General features: G+C 41.6%; 2 protein-coding genes across 7 annotated transcripts in view; both read left to right on the top strand.

Moving 5' to 3' along the window:
- Nucleotides 1-22,003, top strand: part of CHST8 (carbohydrate sulfotransferase 8) — a 203,026-nt gene that overhangs the window by 33,371 nt on the left and 147,652 nt on the right. For 5 of the 6 annotated variants that reach the window (XM_058033924.1, XM_058033928.1, XM_058033927.1 and 2 more), the window contains exon 2: nt 9,580-9,806. In XM_058033924.1, coding sequence (XP_057889907.1) covers nt 9,695-9,806 — 112 coding nt within the window. In that variant the 5' untranslated portion in view covers nt 9,580-9,694. Of the gene's footprint in view, nt 1-6,828; nt 6,855-9,579; nt 9,807-22,003 lie in introns of those variants that run through there. The other variant, XM_058033925.1, reaches the window with a different exon arrangement.
- Nucleotides 9,720-22,003, top strand: part of KCTD15 (potassium channel tetramerization domain containing 15) — a 246,319-nt gene continuing 234,035 nt past the window's right edge. The window contains exon 1 of the mRNA XM_058033941.1: nt 9,720-9,806. The gene's annotated coding sequence lies outside the window, so the exon portion shown is untranslated. The remainder of the gene's footprint in view (nt 9,807-22,003) is intronic.

The raw sequence follows: 22,003 nt of genomic DNA, 5'->3' as shown, positions 1-22,003 counted from the left end.
GTCTGGGCCCAGCTCCCCAGCATGCTGGTGTCTCAGCAGTACAGCCAGAGCAGGGATGCTGGGGAAAGCCATGCCAGGGTGGCTGTTTTCCCTCCCAGGAGATGTCCTTAGTGTCACAAATACTTGGACAGTTGCTCCATTTCCTGGAGCAGGCACCATTCTGCCTGTCCACACTACAGCAAAAAGAGGGAGGAAAGGACTGAAGTTTTTAGGACAAAATTTTTAGGCTGTGTCTACCTTCTCCTCACTGAATGCAGAAGCTGAGAAGGATGGAGTTACAAACTCTGTGTGGAGTCAACAGGGCATGTCCATTCCTACAAGCATCAGTGGAACAACAGGAGGTTTGCTGGTGACATTTAGTGATCTCTGATATTCACAGCACACGGGTATGCCTAGCAGCTACTTGCCTTATCTGTTCTTATTACAAATCACACAAAATGGGCTTCAAAATAACTGAATAACAGCAAATCAAATAGTAATATTCTCCCACTGTACCAGCATTACAGGACTGATTTTTAAAGAGATTTCGTGCCTATTCAGGATGCTCATTACAGCTCAATATCAAAAATTGCATTCTGTTTAAAAGGCTGAGTGGTAGCCCTGATATCCACGTGTTTCCTCTGGCTGCTCTAAGTGTGGAGTGTCTGAAATTCTGGTGCAGAGTAGCTTGCAGAAAAGGACAAACTGGAAGTGTATCACATGTAGCAGTCCAAGTTCTTGTACAGTGACCATCACTCTGGTGTCTGCTGCCCTGTGAAAACACAGACCTTGCAGCTCCTTTCTCACCCAGCCAGGCTTACCCTTGGTGCAGGCACCTCCTGAGGAATCAGCCCCGTATCTGAGCACAGCTGTGTCCCTCTCCCCCTGCTCTGTGCCCTCATGTTGTTCAAAGCATGCCTGTGCTGCAGCTGCAGGTGGGATTCCACCCCTTCCCCAAAGCTGACTAAGGCAAAAGGCAAAACTTTTGGAGATGAAGGGGTGTGATGTCACCCTGTTCTAAGTTCTTCTAAGCCTTCCGATGTTTACATTCTTGTAATGAATTTTCTCACACAGTTTTATGTAAATGATTATTGTTTTATGTTCTCTTCTGGAGGAAGAGAAATTTGATGGACTGTTGGTTTGTCCAGTGTCATTAGAGAGGTAGCCATGTCATCCTCCAATCCACTGTCACTTTTCAAAATCTATAAATGTTGGAGTCAGAAAGTAAACTTCCCTTCTTTTACCTTGGAGGTTTCAGTGTCCGTCTCAGCTCTGACATACAGGCATAGTCTAAGTGAAAAGGCACCTTGAATAAACAGATCTTTAATTAGGGAGAAAGCAAATTTCAATAAGAAACAAATTACTCTTAATGGCTGGAAGGGTTGAGAGTCAGTATTAGCTGAGAACAGTCAAATGTACACCATTACAGAAGGTGCTAGAGCCAATAAAGAAACCCTCTCCACAGCAACATGTGCCATTTCAAGGTTAGGAGAACTATTTTGTTCTTCCTCTAGAAGAACATCACCACAAACCCACACAGTGTGAGTCAGAAGCTTGTTTTCCTTCTGCTTCTGCAGAAATTTTGGTGTATTTTGTTTCCACAATTAAAACCACCCTCACTGGTGACAAAGGTTTTTGTTTTCTAGGTTACAGGGACCTCTGTTTTCCCTTTCTTTTTTTTCTTTGCTTTCTTTTGACTCCCAGACACAGATTCTCTGCTTCAGATACTTTTGTCCTTTAGAAAAAGGAAATACCATAGAGGAATCACAAACCTCTGCACTGTATTATATGAACTACATATTATATATAGTGAAGTTAAGCCATAATGTTGAGGAGGAGGGCCCCACACATATATTTACAAAAAACCACTCAAAATTATTGCTATAAAAACAATTTAAAATCTTGATATCAAGAGGTGTGGCATGGGAATAAAACTTTTACCCAGTAGAAAGGAACATATTAATTTTTTATACACACAGACACACACACACACACACACATATATATATATATATATATATCAGCTGCTCATAAAATCTTTAAGTTTTGTCACCTTTTCCTCTTCATCATAACACACCTAAAACTGCAAAAAAAAATTATAAAGAAAAAATTCAAATTTACATTTACTTCATACTGACATAAAAGAGGAAGGAGGTGTGGAGTAATCACTTGTTTGGTACCCTTGGAAATCCAGCTTATTCCAGGTGCATTGAGCTTCTGAGAGACGACATTTTCATTTGCAATACCTGTTATATGACAGTGCAATAACCTAAAAAACCCTTTGAGGATGTGAGAGTTACTTTAAATAGAAGAGAGATTGAGGCAAGTGGAGGGAAGGGAGGCATTTCAAACTGGGCTGTAATGAGAACCAAGTGGCCAGCTGAATAACCAGAACTTTTCTGCTGTATTTTACAAGAGTTCAGTGTTCTCCACACAGCATATTTCTATATGTAATATTGGATGTGGATAACATGCCTGTAAATCCTGCTGCCAGGCAGTGCCTGGAAAAGTTGGGCTGCTGTGAAAATTGTGCGCCTTCCCCTCCAGTGTGATAAAAGCTGGACAAGTTCATTATTGACACCAACTGTTTACACTGTCACTGTGCAGTTCCTGTGAGATGGTAATTTGAAACACAGTAAAAGCTTTTTTTCATTTCAAGGGAAACTGCTTTTGAGATTATGTTTTAGTTTAGGAATAGAATTATAAGCCCTGAGGATCTTGGAGAGGTGTGTGTTGACTTCCTGGGGCCCTGCTGCAGTACTGAGGAGATTAGTAACACATGAAGCCTGCAACAATTTGCACCCAGAAAGATAGGAGAGAAATCTTCTTGACTTTGAAAGGATTATTTTGGTTGTTTACTGAGTGCTGTCCCTTTTGGTCTTAAATTGTAGATGAAAGTGGAAACCAGAAGTGCCCCCTTCCTATTGCAATATGTGATGGAAGTGAGAGGAGCAGCTTTAGCAGATTTGCCAGGGCTTTTGGAATGGGAAAAAGGAGTCATACATTACCACTCTTGACTTCAGCGACATCAAACAATACCACAGCTTTCTGCAATTATGCTGAAATTCAGGCTTTGGCATATTATATGGCTTTAATATCCCTTCTGGCACTGTGTGGGTTCAAAGGACAACACTGGTGTATGAAGGAGAGTAGAACTGGACTCACAGATACATGACAGAACAAGTTTCCACCAGAGTTAGAGAAAGCCTCTTACCCTCCTTTGGACACTCTTTTGGGTAAATGGATTGATGTATAGGTGAGCAAAAGAGGCTCCTGTAATTTTCAGGAATCTCATCCTGTCCAGAATTCCCCATTTTGCATAATTGGAAGAGATGCTGAAAGCCAAGATGTGTAATGACACCAGTGACTGGAGAACAGAGCTGTTAATAGGCAATAAGTTCTGCCTAATTTGCTGCCACGCTGCTGGGGTGCCCTGGTGGCAGGCAGCAGAGGTGCTCAGCTCAGCATGTGCAGGATCACCGGGATGCAGGAGAGGCTGCTTGGGCAGCAGGGGAAGAGGTGGCAGCTCCTTGGGCTGGTCCCAAGCTCAGTGGGTCCATCTCAGGGTCCTTTGGGTCACAGTGACCCCGAGATTGTTCAAAGTCTCTTTTCCCAGCCCAGTGCTTGAAGAAGCAGTCAGGGCTCTTCATTTCTTGGTCTCAAGGTTGTTCATTGTTCCTTATCTATAAAATTCTTTCTCCTGCCCTGCCCAGGTCCATCCAGCAGGACAGTTCCAGGCACTCTGCCTGCCCCCAGGGCACTGTTATGGCTTTATACTAAAAACTACGTGTGCAATGTTTACAATTACTGTCCAATACCCATCACCTGTGTTAGACAGTGAGCTTCTACTCTGAACCAATCTGTAAGTGCCAACATCACAGCAGAAGATGGAGGCCAAGAAGAAGAAGGAGAAAGGCTGGACATGCCCAGATCCCTCCATCTTGCCCCCTGAACCCCCATACCAAAAACCCCAAAATCGACTTTTCCACCCTGTGATAACTTCACTATTATTCTACCTAAACTGTTGTGGCTTGCAGAGCTTCATGTAAGGTTGGTAATTTGCTCCACGGGTCACAATCAAACCCACAGGTGTTCTGGGCTCTGTGCCAGGGTCTCTGAGACCCCTGGCAGGGGTGTTGGCAGTCCAGGACAGCCAGAGGGATATCCTGAATTCTGACATCTAACTACATTACATAAGTAAAATTGTCTTAGTAGCGCAGAAAGTAAGTGCTTCATTATGATCCCCTTTCAGGACACCCAAAACAAAACCCAACAGAAGGAAAAACCCCCCACATCTCTCAGTTGCCAACATCTCCCAGTGAAACTTCTCTAGATCAGCTACAGGACTGCTGAAATTTAACATGTGGTTTTTATTGCTGTCAGGCAAATCTTGACTTAGAAAACAATTTCTGCATCAAAAATTTCTCTCTCTGAACTGGCAATCCCAGCAGTGGTGCTTTGGCTGCTTTGGACAGGCCATCAAGGGTAGGACAGCACTGAGGCTGTGCCTTGCAGTGCCACATTTCTCTGTGCACAGAACCCGGCCAGTGGCACCTCCCCAGAGCTCCACAGCACCAGAGGGATGCTCCAGTTTGCCTCCAGCAATGGCACAACCAGAGTTGCAGGAGTGCCCAAGCTGATCTCTGCTGCTCTGCCCCTGATCATCCAACAGCACACAAGGTGCTGGTTCCTGAATCCCTGCTTCCAAAGACACCTGCAAACTGCTGCTTCCTTGAATAAACAGCTCTGCTCTGAGCCACCAGCCTGCTCCCAGCTGCAGGAAGGGCAGCTAAACTTTACACAGCATGAGAAATGCAGCTTGCCATGGATGTGTGAACTGGGCATTTGCATTCATTCACATGGTGGTTTGTGATTGTCCAATTTAGCAATAAATAGTTTAGTGATTTGCAAAGATTTTGGGTGTTTTGTTGACTTGCTGATGTACATACAACAATATACAATGCTGATGTGGCATTAGTCTGTGTTCCTGGATTCACTGGCAGCTGCCTTGGCACCTTGCAGTGAAGCCTCAGGAAACGAGAGTATAAAGCTGCCCTGCACCTTTACAGCCTCTGGCACACCTTGATTCTTCCCTTCCCCTGGTTCCACAGAGGAAAAACCCTTTTTTGCTCTCACCTTGCCACAGTGCCCTCCATCCTCAGGCTGATTTAGCTGGGCTGGTCACCAGCAGCTCTGCAGTGGAGGGACAGCACAGCAGCACCAATTACAGAGGGCCAGGCAGCTTGGGCTCTGCAGGGTGGCTGCATGAGCAGCCAGAGAGTGCAAGGAGGGGCTGTAGGAGCCTTGGAGCCTCTGTCCCTCCTGATCTCTGCAAATGGCCAAGCTCTTGGTAAGCAGCTGCTGGCAGTGCTGTGAGAGCTGCATACCCTGATGTCGCAGACATCTTTTATGGAAAATCCTTTCCTTATGATTTTTCCTCCTGAGAAGCTGGGAGGCCTCAGGAACAAAATGCAAACAATGGTTATCTGCTGCTGTGGAATGCAACAGGTGCATCTGTGATTGGCCCATGTTGGATGTTTGTAATTAATGATCAGTCACAGCCAGCTGGCTTGTACAGAGAGCTGAGCCACAAACTTTTGTTATCATTCTTTGCTATTCTATTCTTAGCTAGCCTTCTGATGAAACTTTTTCTTCTATTCTTTTAGTATAGTTTTAATGTGATATATATGATAAAATAATAAATCAGCCTTCTGAAACATGGAGTCAGATCCTCATCTCTTCCCTCATCCAAGAACCCCTGTGAACACCATCACACCCTGATCCCATGTTTTTCTAAGTCTTAGATTTCCTGCACTCATACTGACCTCAGCTGAAGATAACAAGGCTTTTCCTGGGGGAAAAGGGACAGCTTATCCTGCCACTTTGCTCTGCAGGGTTTTATTTTACTTTCCTTTGATGCATCAGTGTGATTAGGAAAAGATCCAGTTCTAGATGGACCAAAGGCCGGCTCCTGAGTTTCTACCCAAGGATTACACCATGCCCTTAGATTGTATCTCATCAGTGCTGTTCTTCACACTGCCCTGTTACAGCAAGGGAGAAAATATCATATTTGCAGCATCCATGGATGAACAAACAGCCCTGAGATATCAGACACCACCCTGAGTGCAGCCTGACCCACCTCAGAACAGGGACAAAACAGCAGAGGGGTTTTCTTTCCTGGACTGATGCAGTGCTGTAACAGCAAACTGCTCACAGTGAAAATGTTTGCTCATTGGGCCTCCAGGCAGAGATTGCCAAAAGCAGATCTACATAGCACTATTTTAGGAGCCACTTTTGTCAGAAGATTTAAATAAATCCTTGCAGGGTCTTTCCATACTGCTTGGGAGCAGGGAGAAATTAGTTCTGCTTCTGTGTTTGTAAGGAAAAGATTTGCTGCCTGGAAATTTTGCTATAATATTTAAGCATTTTCCAGAAACATATTTAGATTTTTTTTTACCTAAAACTGTACATCTTTTTCCTTACCAGTCTTGCATTAATGATCCAACACCCATTCTCCTATCTGATGCTAATGCTTCCTCAGCTCACAATTCATAGGAGTACTGTGGTGATTGATAAATGTCTTTGAACTGGAAAGTGCTGAGAGCTAATTACTATCTGTGCACACTTGTGCTGCTTTCAAGTGCAGGGCAGTCACATACTCTGGTAATGGGAAAGCTTGGGAAAATAGATATTCGTACCTAGGAGATTTATCCATCATAGGAATGTAATAAGGAAGAATAAATTAGAAGTTAGATGTTTCAATTCATTATTACACATTCTAATGAATCATTTTCCATCTGTTTAATAGGTTCAGGGCAGCTCGAAATGGAGTTCAGATTGTAAGCTGCTTGCAACCTTATCTGCTTGCACTCTGGGTAATGCCAAGAATTATAAAAATATGTTTTTGTCCATTGTGAGGAGCACAGTTAAAAAATGTGACTGCAAAGTGCAAGCTGAAGGGTGTGGATTGATCCAAATTCTATCCCCCAGATGCTGGGACTCTGGGTGGGTCAATCCAGAGCTCCCCCATGAAGCATCCATCACATGCCTGAGGAGGTACTGCCTGATGAAACTGTGAGGTCAAGCTGCACTTGGGTTTTTGTAGGCTTTTTCCCTCATCCATCTTTAAAATGATGTGATTGGAGTCTAAAGGGTATTTTGAAATGTTTCCTTAATGAGGATACTTTGTTCACGTTTATCAGTCAGTGCTAACTGCTTCCAGAGTTCCTCTGCTCCTGTAGCTCAAGGAGCAGCCTGGGAGGGCTTGGGAAGCACCTGCTCAGCATCCCTAAACCAGGCACTGCCATTCACCAGCTCTGCTCACTGAGGACATGCTAATTAAAGTCAACTGATTGGAAAAATAATTACAGGAGAATGGGGAGAGGGAAAGATTAGACCCATAATTTAGAGATCTCTGATGTTTGTGTGTTGTTGAGAGGTATCATTTTGTTGAGAGGAAAGAGGATCTCTTTCTTTCTCAGACTCCTGTGCTTGCTACTTGCAACAAGCAGCAGTTTTTTCTTTAATTATGCAAAACTAGAGTGTTTAAACTAAACTAAAATTAAAGAATAAATGTGGCCTTTTATTCTTTCAAATATATGCTTTCACCTAGCTTTGCTACTGTTGTATCATGAGGTGTCCTGGAGAGGCTGTAATGTCAAACCTAAAAGGTTTTGTATTCCTGGTCACAGTTATTCTACAGGATGTGGAATAATGTGAACACTCTAACTGTTAAAAACTGCTATTGTAGCATTTCTTGCACTAATTAAAACCTGGCTAGGGATCTCCTTTCTTGATGCTGCCTCTACTTCAAACAAAAACATTTCAACAAATGAAATCCAGGGAAAATGGTTTCACATTTTAAGGTAATAATAATAATTGTTGTAGAAACCCACACTTGCTCAAGGGTGTAATTCATTAAAAAGAGATTTTAGAATTCACCACTAAGCAAATATAAACCCTTGCTATTTGGGGGTGGATGTTTTTCAGCTGCTCCCTCTCAGGTGATGATTCTGCATTTCTCACCAGCTCTGTGTCCCTCCAGCTGGGGGCATTCCCACAGGGAGGGGCAGCACTCAGGGCTGCCAGACTGGAGCCCCTCCACCTCTCATCGTGGTCATCATCATCATCATCATCATCATCATCATCATCATCGTCATCTCATCATGTGGCCCTCCTGAAAACCCTCGGGCAGGGCACCTGCCTTGTGCCTGTTGGAGCTTCCTCCTCCCCATGGGCATGCAGAGAGCATAAATAGGTGCTAGAAAGGAAATCCTGTATGTAAGAAAACCCAATGCAATTCTTAGAAAGCTCTGACTGGATTTACCAAGTGATGGTGTGAGTTTGGAGTTGTTCTGGCTTTGCCACCATCGGATTTGGTTGGAAGTGTCCATTCATCCAAACCCCTGCCTGTGCAGCCAAACAAACCCTGCAGGGACCCAGAGACAGGGTGGGTTGTGTTCCCTGTGAGCTCATAACAGTGGTTGGAAGTGGAACACAGTTACTTTGAAAGCCAATCTGACTCCCCTGGTGCTTTAAAGCATTTGGCATTTAAAGATAAATATATGTAGTAAATGCAAATGTCCATCCATACTAGATTCACAAAAGGCACAAGTGGACCTGCAAAAGGACTTGTAACAACCTGCCTTTGCTAGTGCTGAAAAACTTAGCAATGTTTTCTTTTAGTTTTACTTGTAAAGGTGTGAGAAAAGTTTAAGGTGAAAAAAAGAATACACAATTACTGTCTGCCATAATTTGAACAGAGAATAAAGCTGAATTTGCTTATGCAGAGAGAGAATGCAGGGCTCTGCATCCATTTAAGATCCAAGCATCCCCAGTGTTCCTGGCCTGGAGCTCTGGCTGCTTTACACACTGAATAAATATAGTTGCCACTAAATAATGTTAATAACCTTATCAGTCAGAGTCACAGAATGACTTCATTTTTCACACCCTATGTTCTTCATTGATGCATTTTAGAAATTTAGAATGCCAGTACACCACAGAAAATTAAAAGCTTCCTAAGGAGACCATGAAAAGCATACAAGTTGCCCCAACACCAAATATTCCAGGCATATTAAGAACAAATCTTTAAAGACTTTTCCTGACATAACTGCTTTGAATCATCACCTCTCCACAACCCATCCTTCCTGCAAACTGATGTTATACAGTCCTTTTGTATCTAAAATCCAGCTTCAGAAACTTTCCTTTAGAGCAGGTCACATTTGCAGTAAAAATATTGGGAAAGCAAAGTGATTGCTACCCCTGCAGCCTATTGCTGACCTCTAGCTGAGCCCTTGTGTCCAATAATGTACTACTGAGAAATCTGGTTACATTTTGGAAACCAGTTCCACTGCCAGTGGAATTTTTAACCCTATACTACATAATCTTTACTACATAAAAAAAAAAAAAAAAAAAGGAAAAAAATTAAAGATAACTGATGGGACAGAAATAGACTGGGTAATTGCAACTAACTGTACAAAAGAAATACTAGAGAAATCAGATATTTGGCCTAAATGAGAACTTAAATCTACTGATCTGCATTGGGAAAATAAATGCACTCTATGCTAAGTTTGGTTTGACTTGGTTTTTTACTTCTTGTAGGCATATTGCACCAGAATTCCAGATGAGAGGACGAGGACTATGATTGCAGAGTGCCCTGGAGATCACATGCAGTTCTTTTCCTGGGTTATAAAACTGGATTGATCTGAGAACAGTAATGATGAGGCTGACATGTATGTTCTCCTTCATCTTGCTGTTTGGAGCAGTTGGGCTCGTGGTCTTCATTCACCTGCAGGATCCAGAAGAAATAGTTCATCAGCAGACACCAGGTTAGCATTCCTGTTTCTATTTGAATCAGCTTCTCTTTCATGCTCAATATTTTGTACTTATATTCTCAATGTGTTTTACATATTTCACAGAGGATTCCTCAAAAAAGGTGTGTCATGCTTAATGAAGGCTACCTTGAAAGTAATTATCAATTTCTTTAAAAAAAATTTGCTGAAAAAAACAGTTCCAAGAAACAATTAATTGATTATACAGGGACCTTTGCCAACGTGCATAGGGTCCAGCTGGGTGGAGTTAAGTTTCTGCTAAAATTAAAATCAACTTTTGCTACCAACTATATCACTGTAAATGTGAAAATGAGAGATTTCATCAAAAGTTCTGTTCCTGGAAATGCACACCTCTGAATCTGAATTTGCCTTCACTTGCATGTGGTGTTCAGTGTGTCATGAGATGCAAAATAAGAGATGTATGAATGAGTCACATCAGAAACTTGAAATACTTTAGGATGCATTCACTTAATTTGCTTAACTTCAATTAAACCTTTCATAACTATTATCCATATACATGTCATCTTCCTGCACTGCTAACTTGAAATTGTGGAGAGCCACAAAGGCCACAGAGATGGGAGAACTGGAAAATTGTGGGCTGAAATAGCAGTTTCCTTTTAAAGGGAGGCACAAAAGTAGGAAAGCACCCAAGATCTCTTGATTTACTTACAGTCCTTTTCTCTTTGACTGTGGCTGTAATGGAGGCTGCTTTAGAGCCTAGACAAATGCCAGTGCAGTTACTCTCATCCAGGATAATGCCACTGTGTTCTGGGGTTTGGCCCCTGTGTTTGCTCTGAAATTGTCCCCTGACTAAACAAATGCCTCATAAAACGTTTATTCATTTGACATCTTCACTGTACAGCAAGCACAACTGTGTCTATTAAAATCATTGCTAACATTTTAAAATAAGCTGAACTGGAACACAGGGAACTCTTAAATAATTACATTAATTGCTAATTTCTGTGTCTAGGTTTGTTAAGTGCTTGTTTCCATGTCACTAAACAGTCTGTACTTTAATATGTTGTTTATTTAGTCCAACTGCACACACACCAATTTTGAAAGCAGCCACTCAGCTGAAACTATAGAAGTAATGAATCTGCAGTGTAGTGCAAAGCAGGGAATTAACTAGTTCCTTCAGTGCTTTTGCAATTTATTTTTGTATGCTTAGATGCAAAAGAGTTTATAGATTAAAAGCAGAGGTACTGGCCATATTTGACTGAAACTGGCCAGTAGTTTATGGCAAGGGGGAAAGATGTATGGACAGCAAATGCAGGCAGTACTCTCATGCATCTAAGAATGTGGAACTTTACTTTGAAAAGTTAATTCTTTGCTCCTGAAAGAGAAGATTTCCTAGTGTGGTCTCAAAACCAGTGCAATTTTCTTTTTTTTTTTTTTTTGTTGTCTGTCCCTCATCTTGACCTGTGCTCTGCTAAAAACCTCTTGAATGCTGACTGCTGATTGTAGTGCTCTGGGAAGTGATTTTTGAGAGCAGTGCAACTGGAGAAGGGGACACCCAAGCATATTTAAACAAAAGCAAGTTTGAACAGAGCTCCTGCCCCTGGCAGGGAAACTCACTGTGTAGTGTGTAATTGCTGTGGATACCTAAAACACAAACATGCCAACCATGCTGTTACTGCCAAAGGTGTGTAATCAATTCCTCAATTCTCACATTCAATTACTATTTATGTTAATAGGAGCCAGACTGCACCCTTGAGTAAATGGTGCTCAATACAATTACTTTTATTTCTGTTTGGCTGATTTTCATGTGTGTTAAGTGCTTTCAACTCCCAGTGGACTGAGAATGATACCAGTTATCACTGAAACATATTGGGTGACTTAAAGAACACAGGTAAAAATATCCATTAATTCCATTTCAAAATACAGGCTGGCATATTTCCTTCCTGGACAGACTCCTGTGAAAATCTGACAATCTCAGATGACATTTTTGGCGTGCTGAGGAGGATCCTTCCCTGGCTGTGCTCAGAGTGCTCCTCCATAAAGGGGCCTGGTTCTAATGGAGATGGGATATTGCTATAATTTGCTTGTCTGATTGCTCTCTCGAGAGAATTGAACAAATGCACGAATCATTAAGCTACTTAGGACAACAGATTCTGCATGGAAAAGCTTTACTGGATTAGCCTTTGCTTTTGTATTTCCTGTGTAGTGAAACACATTTGCCAGATGCTGGAATCAGCAGGGCTGGAGAGAAGTTGCTAGCACTCATTTTCCACCAAAAAGCAGCAAAGGAACCTTTGCATTGTCCAAAAGGACATTTTTCATTGTTAGTATGTTCAGTCATCTCTAATTTAGGTTAGAACAACTTATGAAACAAGATTAATAAAAATACTTTGCTACTTCAGTTTTATCTGTCTGTTTCAGAAATTGTTCTTGATTGTTTAAGTCCTAGCAAGCATGACAGTGAGACCTTGATGTAATACTTAAACCAGTATAAAATCCACAGTCATAAAACTTTAAGTAATGCTTACATTACTTTCACTGAGCAAAGTACTCCTGACAGTAGCTGTTTGTGTTGATTTGTTACTATTCATTTATTCTTTCCCTGTGCTTCACATTGCTACCTAATTGTGATGCTGTACTGAGAAAGCAATATCAAAGTAATTTTCCACAACATTAGTTACAATTTTCTTCTGATCTTCCAAGTGAAAAAATCCCATCCTGTTGGCTTCTGTGAGCGTATAAACCTTGATTACATTTATCTGTTGGAAACCAATGCTTACCAAGTACATGTGCCCAGGATAGAGGGTGTAGGGCCTTTTCTGCTGATTGACAAACGTGCTGCCTGTGTAGTTTATTTATATAACACACATCACTCTGAGCAGATAGATTTAAGACAGAAAACCATTTGGGGTGGGCAGAACAGATTTCCCAAAGCAATGTGTTAAATACAGCAGATATTCCTGTGGTCATTAAAGACACAATGACTTCACTTAGGACAGCTGTTTTCTTGGTGGGTATGAAGAGTGCTCTCACTGGGGGAACTGAAGGTAAAAACTGAGGAGTGGTGTGAGTGATGGTCATACCCCATAGAGGAACACAATGTTATTGCAATAATTCTCCATGTATAATTGTATATGCTCCCTGCACATGCATTGGTGCACAAACACAGGCTGGGCAGAGAGTGCACTGAGAGCAGGAGAAGGATTTGGGGGTCTTGGTGGCTGAGAAGTTCAACCTGGCCTGCACTGGCAACCCAGACAGCCAGCCCTGTGCTGGGCTGGACATCAGTGTTGGCAGAACGTGAAGGAAGGTGATTCTGCCCCTCTGCCCTGCCCAGGTGAGACCTCACCTGCAGAGCTCTGGGTCCCCAGCACAGGAGGGACATGGAGCTGCTGGAGAGAGTCCAGAAGAGATCACAGAGGTGCTCCAAGGGCTGGAGCCCCTCTGGAGCCAGGCTGGGAGAGGTGGGGTGCTCACCTGGAGAAGAGAAGGCTCCAGGGAGAACTCAGAGCCCCTTCCAGTGCCTAAAGCAGCTCCAAGAGAGCTGGAGAGAGACTTGGGACAAGGGCCTGGGACAAAAAGACAAGAAGGAATGGCTTCAAACTGAAAGATATTACTTGGATCTTATGCAAGGAGGAAAATCTTCCCTGTGAGACACTGGCACATCCTCAGAGAATCTATGGGTGCTTCATGCCTGGAAGTATTCAAGGCCAGAATGGTTTTGAACAGCCTGAACTAGTGAAAGGTGTCCCCAGCCCAGGGCAGTGGAGCTGGAACTGGAAGATCTTCAAGGTTCCCTTCCACCCCAAACCATTCCACAGCTCTAGGATTTCATGATGTAAAACTTGCCTTCTGCAATAATCATGCCATTATTCTTAAACAGACATACTAAAGGATTTGTTCTAAAGTCAACCACATTTGCACAAGAAAAAATTAACACATATATCCCCATCCTAATGCTAATGCATAAATCTCCTGTCTGTGACAAGATATTAAACATGAAAAAAACTTTAACAAAATATTTAGCCACTCCACCACTGTGCTGATCCTGGAACTGATGCTGGTTTGGGTTTTGCCTTTTATTTCTTTTATGTGTTCTCTGTATATATATTATTATTATTATATATATGTATATATGTAACATATATAATATAATACATAATAATATAAATAATAATAATACATAATATATGTATTTTTGCACATATATTTGTAGCTCTGTAGCCTATTGTATTAGTAGCTAATTTTCCCATAATTTTCCATAGCCTTTCCCTAGGCAGGAAGACAAAACAAATCCCAGAGCTCCAAGACCTGGGGGGTAAAAGACTCCTCTCCTGTCTGGGTTCTTCCTTGGAACCAAGGCTGAGGACAACTCTTCCAGATCCATTTCATGGACCAAGCTCAGCTGGTGCTGAGGGGGGGACTACAGAGAAGGGGCTTGACCTGGGGGAAATTGAATCACCACTTGTCCTCCTAATTGGTGCTTTTTATCAATTATGCAAATTTCCTAAAACCTCTAAATATGTACTGATCCCTGTGGGGGTGAGCTTTTGTGGACATCTTTCCACAATTGCTCCTGAAGGCCTTCCAATAAAGATCCTCTTTTATAATACATCCTTACTAAAATGATCTCGAGTTTCATTTCCAGGTTGGGGAAAAGGCAATGGAAGCTCAAAAGAGAAGGGTCCTGTCCAGGCTGTGGTAGCAGGAGGTTTCTTCAGCACAGAGAGCTGGGAAGGACAAGAGAGAGCAACCTGGACCAACAACAACACTGAGAGTTGAAATATGTGGTGTTTGAGGGACCCCAGGATGGGGAAGAGATGAGAATCTGACTCCATGTTCTCTGAAGGCTGATATTATAGGATATTATATGATATATGGTTTGATATTACATGATATATGATATTATATGACATTATATGATACAATATTATATTATAGAATGCTATACTAAAACTATACTAAAGAAAGAGAAGGATACAGACAGAAGGCTTGACAAGAATGAATAATAAAAACCCATGCCTGACTCCTCAGAGTCTGATACAGCTGATGGTGATTGGTCAATAAGTAAAAACAGTTCACATGAAACCAATTAAACATTCACCTGATGGTAAACAATAGCCATATGCCAAAGCAGCAAAACAGGGAGAAGCAAATCAGATAATTATTGTTTACATTTCTCTCTGAGGCTTCTCAGCTTCCCAAGAGAAGAATCCTGGGCAAAGAGGATTTTTCAGAAAATATGGCAGTGACATGGAAGGGCACAGCATATCCTGAGAGATCTCTGGTGGATTGCAATCACCACAGAGCCACAGAGCAGGCAGTCCATGGGCTGGAGACAGGGCTGTGGTCATGGGTGAGGTCCTGAGCACCAGGAAGGATCTCTGCTCCCACATGGGACACAGTAAATGTCTATACCACACTGCCCATGGCTGGACACTGCACTTGACACTCTGTGCTCTATGGACTGCAGTCTGTCCTTTTAAAATGGCACAGACTTTTCTAATAGGAGTTTTTGCCATACAAAAAAATAGACAAAGTATTAGTAATCTTCTATATAAGTCTGTGGGGAAAAAATATTACTGCATTTTTGCCATATGGTTACTGAATTCACAAAGCTGTAAGAGTTTTCAGTTTGAACTTTTAAGATGAATATATGGTCACATGCTCATCTGGGAGCTGAAAAAAGGTAGAAAATACATCTCAGATGATCTATATTGTAAAAGCTCCTAAAGGGTGAAAACACAGAATGGCTTTGCACTCTGACTGTATCAGAATTTGAAAGTCAAATATGAATATAAGCAAACCTGAAACTCATCTGACTGAGATTTTCTAGTGATTCCCATCCTACTTCATTGACCACTTTCTAACATTATTCTGTCATCCTCTTTACTTTCTGCTTTACTGAGGATGTGATGGGGAGGAGAGGGAGGAGGGAGAGATGTAGGGAAGGGCTGGCACAGGGACACCACAAGGGTGCCACAGCAAATATTGCAGCAGCCTTAGAATAAACACCAGTGCTCCCGCTGGACTGAAAGTTACTTTTTCAGAGCACACACACCTTGTTGGTCACACACTGCATTCCTATGCACATCTCCATAATGTACATCTCCATAATGCTGTCCCATTCATCATTTGTTTGCCAGAATGGAAAATTTCTATGAAAATAGTTGAAAACAAACTAGCATTGTATAATTTGGGAAGTAATTTTCCTGCCATTTGCAACTTCCTGCTTTTAGAAGCTAGAAGCCATTTAATCTCCTTCTCACCTGCCAGTATCAGCAGAAACAATGAGCAAAGAATCTGGTGGCTGTAGCAGAGGTGAGGTGGCTTGCTGGCGTTTTTTTGAGGCAGAAGAATCATCTGTTACGTGTGTGAGGGCAGTTCTGCCAACTCAGGAGAGGTTGAACCTTCTGCAGTCACATACTCTGAGTCTTCTTAAACTGAACTTCCCCAAAAAAGAACTTCCCTGCAGACTGGTTCACAATGGTCTGCAGTTATGGGAACAAAAAGAGAAATATCTGTTTCCTTGTCTGCCAAGGAACTTAGTAGGGTCTTATGAGTATGATATTCCCTTTTCTGCTGCTTGAAACACTTGTGGTTTGACTGTGAGTGTGAACCTGGTTGTTCTTCACGTTGCAAAGAAGTGCTAGCAATGACTTGATGAGCCTGCTGCTATGAGGGATCAAACCCTGGCCAGATGGTTTCAGAGGAAACCCCACACCACCCTGCCAGTGCAAATCTGCTCAGAAGAAATGTAGTTTAGCATAGAAAGCAATAACAAATAAGATGTTTTATCACCAGTGTACTAGAGAGAGGTTGTCTCCTACAACCTTCTCCCTGCTTTCATGACTATGTCATATTCTTGGCAGTCTTATAAAAAATGCAGCATTTATTTATTACATGGTATTGAGAAGGCACCACTTTTCCTTCCTTTCCTTTCCTTTCCTTTCCTTTCCTTTCCTTTCCTTTCCTTTCCTTTCCTTTCCTTTCCTTTCCTTTCCTTTCCTTTCCTTTCCTTTCCTTTCCTTTCCTTTCCTTTCCTTTCCTTTCCTTTCCTTTCCTTTCCTTTCCTTTCCTTTCCTTTCCTTTCCTTTCCTTTCCTTTCCTTTCCTTTCCTTTCCTTTCCTTTTTATAGTTTCTGTTAACATTCTTGAGCCTAAACCCTAGTAAAGCAATTACAGCTCTTATGCTATAGTTGTTATATTATATTATATTATATTATATTATATTATATTATATTATATTATATTATATTATATTAATTATCTAATGAGAGGAGCTTTGTGGGGTTTTTGTTGGAAAACAAACAGAGAGACTAGTTCTGCTAAATACTTTAAATAAATGGCAGCCCAGCATTTATTTGACCAGTAATTCTTGTTAACCATCAGCAAGTTTTTCACAGGAGCCACTGCACTGAGGTGTTCAGGCTGTGGAACTGGGATCCAAAGCTGCTGTGGTTTGTTCCTGTCTTGCCCTGCTGCTCATAGATTGTGCTGGATTGTGTTATATCAGGCAATTCCCCCACTCTGTGTTTCCATTTCCTCTTATAGAGGGAATTCTCTGCAGAGGATTCAAGGTACCTAAGGACTTCTAGATACTGCAACAAAACACCCAACCCTATTAAACATGATGTTATCACCAAATCCAGTGCAATTCCAGCAGCAGTCACAGCCCCACTGCAGTCAGTGGTGCACACACACAGCAGATGGCTGCACCAGATCCCCTGCCCTTTTATTTGATGCCATAAAAACCATGCCACTAATCCCAAAAGTATTTATCAGCATAAGGCCAGAGTGATGTAGTGCTGACTCACTCCCACAGGGCGCCTTTCACTCCCACAAATTTCCCCATCCTCCCTCTTTCTGGGAGCATTTCTTCTCTGACTGGTTAAAGAAAAATAATAAAAGGTTTGATATTTCCTTTAAATTTCAGTTTTAAAAACTGTCAGAGGTTGACACTTTGTTGTTCTGTCTGGCAAAAAAAAAAAAGCAACAACCTGCCATCTCTGAGCTGCATTCATTTATGGTGCTTGGCAGCACATCATGGGTAAAACTCAGCTGCACCCTGTCAGAGGACTCTCAGAATGGCAGATTCCTGAGAGTATATTCCCAGGGAATGAGCCTGGATGCTTCTAAGATTCCCCTGGACATTTTCAGAAGCGTTACAAAAATGTGCGAAAGTTGATCAGCAGACTTTAGTTTCACCACAAAACATTTATTCTAAATATAAGGCTCTATTTAATTTTCTATAGAAAAAGTGTCTGCACTAGAAAGCCTCCTCCCATATGTCAGCTATCATTCAATTTGCATGATTTTTAAAATGTAGTAACATATTGAGGAGCTTAAGTCAGTTTAAACTACTTCTTGGATTTTCTGCAGTTTATGCCATTTTAAACATGTTTTATAATATGTGTTTCCATTTCTGAAAGTTATTAATATTCCCTTAAAAGCTTAACCAAAACTTCCTCTCTCCAGCAATATCATCCTTTTTCATTTAGTAAACATTAATTTTCCTTTCATGATTCTAGTGGAGCTTGAAATTAAAGGTGGCTTTCTTCCCTATTATGGCTTTCTATGTGAATCAGCATCAAAACTGCCAGTTTACTGCTTTAGCACCAGTCAGGAGAGCAAAAAAACAAAGTAACCAAAACCAAAGTAAACCAAACTTCTTGGGGACATCTTTACCATTTTCTCCAAACCAGTAATCAATCTGTTTTTGAAAATAAATGACTGGATTGAGATCTGTCACCACTTGAGATACAAAAGGTGGTTAATTGATTTTAATTTTATTCTGTATAGGCCCTCTTGTGTGAGATATCTCACAGCAAGAGTGCAATAAAGCACTTCCCCATCAACTGAGAGCCTCAGCTCCTAATTCTGCTTCAGTGCCTCAAGGGCTCTGCTGCCCAAGGGTCAGAGCATTCTGCATCTTGTGAAATTAAGTCCCATCCTTGTCACTTTTTGTTCTCAGCCACTGCAGAAGATCTATGTGGTGATTAAGGGTCAAAATGCTCCTGCCAGGCCCTTCCATTGCTGCCACTTTTGCACATCAGGGCAATTGAGAGATGCTCTTTCCCTCTTTTCTTTACAATCACCATCCATATCTACAGAAATTGGGTCTTTTGGGTCTTCTGCTCCTGTGCTTGTTCGGAAAGCACACATTTTCTCACATCACTCTTGACAGGGACTGTATGTGTGATGTTTTGCTCCTTGTGGCACATTAGCCAAGAAATCTGTGTGTACAGACTTTGGGTGTCCCTAAATGAGGAAAGCAAAACCCAAGGACATGTGTGCACAGGGCCTGGGGCAAGGCAGGGACATCAGGTCCCTTGATGGAGCAACTGGGACTGGACAGCCTCAGGAGGGGAAAAAAGCAGGGTGAGAATGAAATTCCCCATCCTTCAAGGATGCTCCACTGCCCTGTTCCTTCTGTATTATAATTCATTTACCCTTCTTCTTCCATTTGGCAGTGCTGAGCTTCCTGTAATGGTGGTGCAGATGATGCTTGGGACAAACAAAGGGATTTTGGCTTTAGAATTACTTCAGGCTTGAATTTCCAGGAGTCTTTGGATGGCCTGCACCCAGTGCAGGCAGAGTGGCTGGTATGGAAGCAGAGAACACACACAAATCTTGTTGTGGCCAGGAGGACAGAAAGCACAAACCTAAACAGAGGAAACTGGTCACTTGATGAGTGATGTCTCCTTTTCTCAAGCTGTCGGTAGAGCACAAGGGCCAAGGTCCTACATAGCAATTTCCAGCTTGTTGCATTTATTTTCTTGACTTGTTTGACTTGTCTTCATTTGTTAATGAAGTCTTGCACAACTTAATACCCCTAAATCAGACCACGGGAGAGATTACAGGCAGCAATCACTGCTGCTCTGTGTGAATGCAATGCAGCTTTAATTGGGCCCTCCTAATTGTGTGTGCAGCTGCTCAGGAAAACATGATGATGCTTATCTCATCCAGGAAAACAAACTCTGCTCACTGTTCCACTGTAAACAAGTGATAAGGTGTGTGTTCAAATGGTCACAAAAGTAAATATACCCACCTGCAGGCAGGCACCAGGAATTTTATGCCATAGCAAACCAATCTTCTACTCATTGAGACTTTAGTGTAGTTCACTGTAATTGTTTAAAACTCATCCTAAAGTGTGACAGTGTTCACAGGGGTCTGAGGATGAGGGAAGAGATGAGGATCTGACTCCATGTTTCAGAAGGCTGATTTATTATTTTATTATATATATTATATTAAACCTATACTAAAAGAACAGAAGAAAGGATTTCATCAGAAGGCTGGCTAAGAATAGAAAAAGAAGGAATGGTAACAAAGGTTTGTGAGACAGTCTGAGCCAGCTGACTGTGATTGGCCATTAATTAGAAACATCCAACATGAGACCAATCACAGATGCACCTGTTGCATTCCACAGCAGCAGATAATCATTGTTTACATTTTGTTCCTGAGGCCTCTCAGCTTCTCAGGAGGAAAAATCCTAAGGAAAGGATTTTTCAGACAATATCATGGCTACACTAAAGACTGTGTGGAGAACTTAAACAGATCTGGGATACCATTCGCATGCTCAAGGTGAACATCAGCACCTCAGCCACAGAGGTCACCTGGATACTGTGAGCAGCCAATACTGATTGCAAACTCTGCTTTTCTGTGAGTGTTAAATTGAAACCTGCCCCTCCCCTTCATTCAGCTCAAGAGATGCTATTTCCTTGTAAACAGGACGCTTCCTTAAATCACTACGTAATTAAAATTCCCATTATTCTGCATTTATGAGCTGCTCAATCTCCTGCTGGCGAAGGGAATTAAGTTGCTCAAGAGTGTACCAAGTCAGGTGTTATTGACACTCTGCATGTGGGTGTTCAGTGCATGCAAACCACATCCCTGCCTGTTCCAGTGGTGTATGCCACCCATACCTGCAGAAAGCTTCATGATTTGTATTTTGTAGGAGAAACACAAAATGAACAGACCTTACCAAACCATTATAACAACAGAGTTAAGAACAAAAGGCATATGATCTCTCCTATATCTCTCCTAGAGTGGAAGAGGAACAGGAAAAAAAATGCGTGCAGCAGAAAAATTATGGGCAAGGAGGTCTGAGAAACATCAGCTGACACAACTTCTTCACATTGAAATTATCAAATGAAAGGAACTTTGTGGGGCTTTTGTTGGAAAACATACAGAGAGACTAGTTCTGCTAAATACTTTAATATTTTCTAAAAGAAAAAATATTATTAAAATAAAAATTTTAATTAGATGAGAATATAATATAAAACTTATTGCAGTTTTATAATGCATGTTAATAGGCAATGGGTCCAGAATCTGTGTGACTGAAGTGCTACAATGGAGACAAAGGAAGTATGAAAATGTACATTTACTAAAGTTACCTTACAACAGATAACAAACTTAGAAAGAGCACCTGGAATTTTTAAAGCCCTAAATATTTCCAAGGAACAGTAATGATATAATTATATGATAGTTCCATATACAAATCTTTGGAATATAATACATTCTTAACGTCTACACGTTTGCACACCATATTTTTCCTCCTGCTTTTTTCCAGAGATCAAATTATATATTCAGTATATTCTGATTATTCTCTGCCTTTTCCTCTAAAGGCAGTGGCTTCAATTCTTAATTGCGACCCGGTGGAGATAAGTTCACCACAACATAATTTAATGAACTGTGGAAGAGTTACCTCTTTCTGCATGAAGTATCAAGCTGCATGTCAGAGAAAGAGTATCTCCTAGGTGATGTTTCAGTAGATAATAATTAAGTAAGACATTTCCTACAATAATATCACCCACACACAAACGCAGCCCTTCCCCCCAAGTTGGACAATACATGAAGTGAATTAATAAGCCAAGGACACTGTTCCTAAAGGGAATTCAGTCCCACAATTTCTTTCGCAGATTAGAAATCACAAAGCTACAGTACAGACAAGGGAATTTTCCTGGTTTTCCCCTTCAGCTTCAAAGGCTGGATTGTACTTGATTTACCCTTCACACCAGCATTGGATGTGCCATCACCAGAGTCCCTTCCAAGGGTGGAGGGTTTCCTTTTTGCCCCAAACGATCCTGACCAGATCAGCAGAGCACTCCAAGCTCACACAGCTGCCAGCTCAGCATCCCCTGCCCCTTTACTGGGGCCTCTGGGAAGAGATTTCTGCAGCACCAGCCTTGCTGTATTTTTAGGATATTTATATTTTTGTGTAGGGAAAGAAACTCA

The sequence above is a fragment of the Melospiza georgiana genome, chromosome 14 (assembly GCF_028018845.1).
Source record: "Melospiza georgiana isolate bMelGeo1 chromosome 14, bMelGeo1.pri, whole genome shotgun sequence".
NCBI classification, from domain to species: Eukaryota; Metazoa; Chordata; class Aves; order Passeriformes; family Passerellidae; genus Melospiza; species Melospiza georgiana.
Note: the sequence above shows the minus strand (reverse complement) of the source record. Positions and strands in the feature narration are given on the sequence as shown.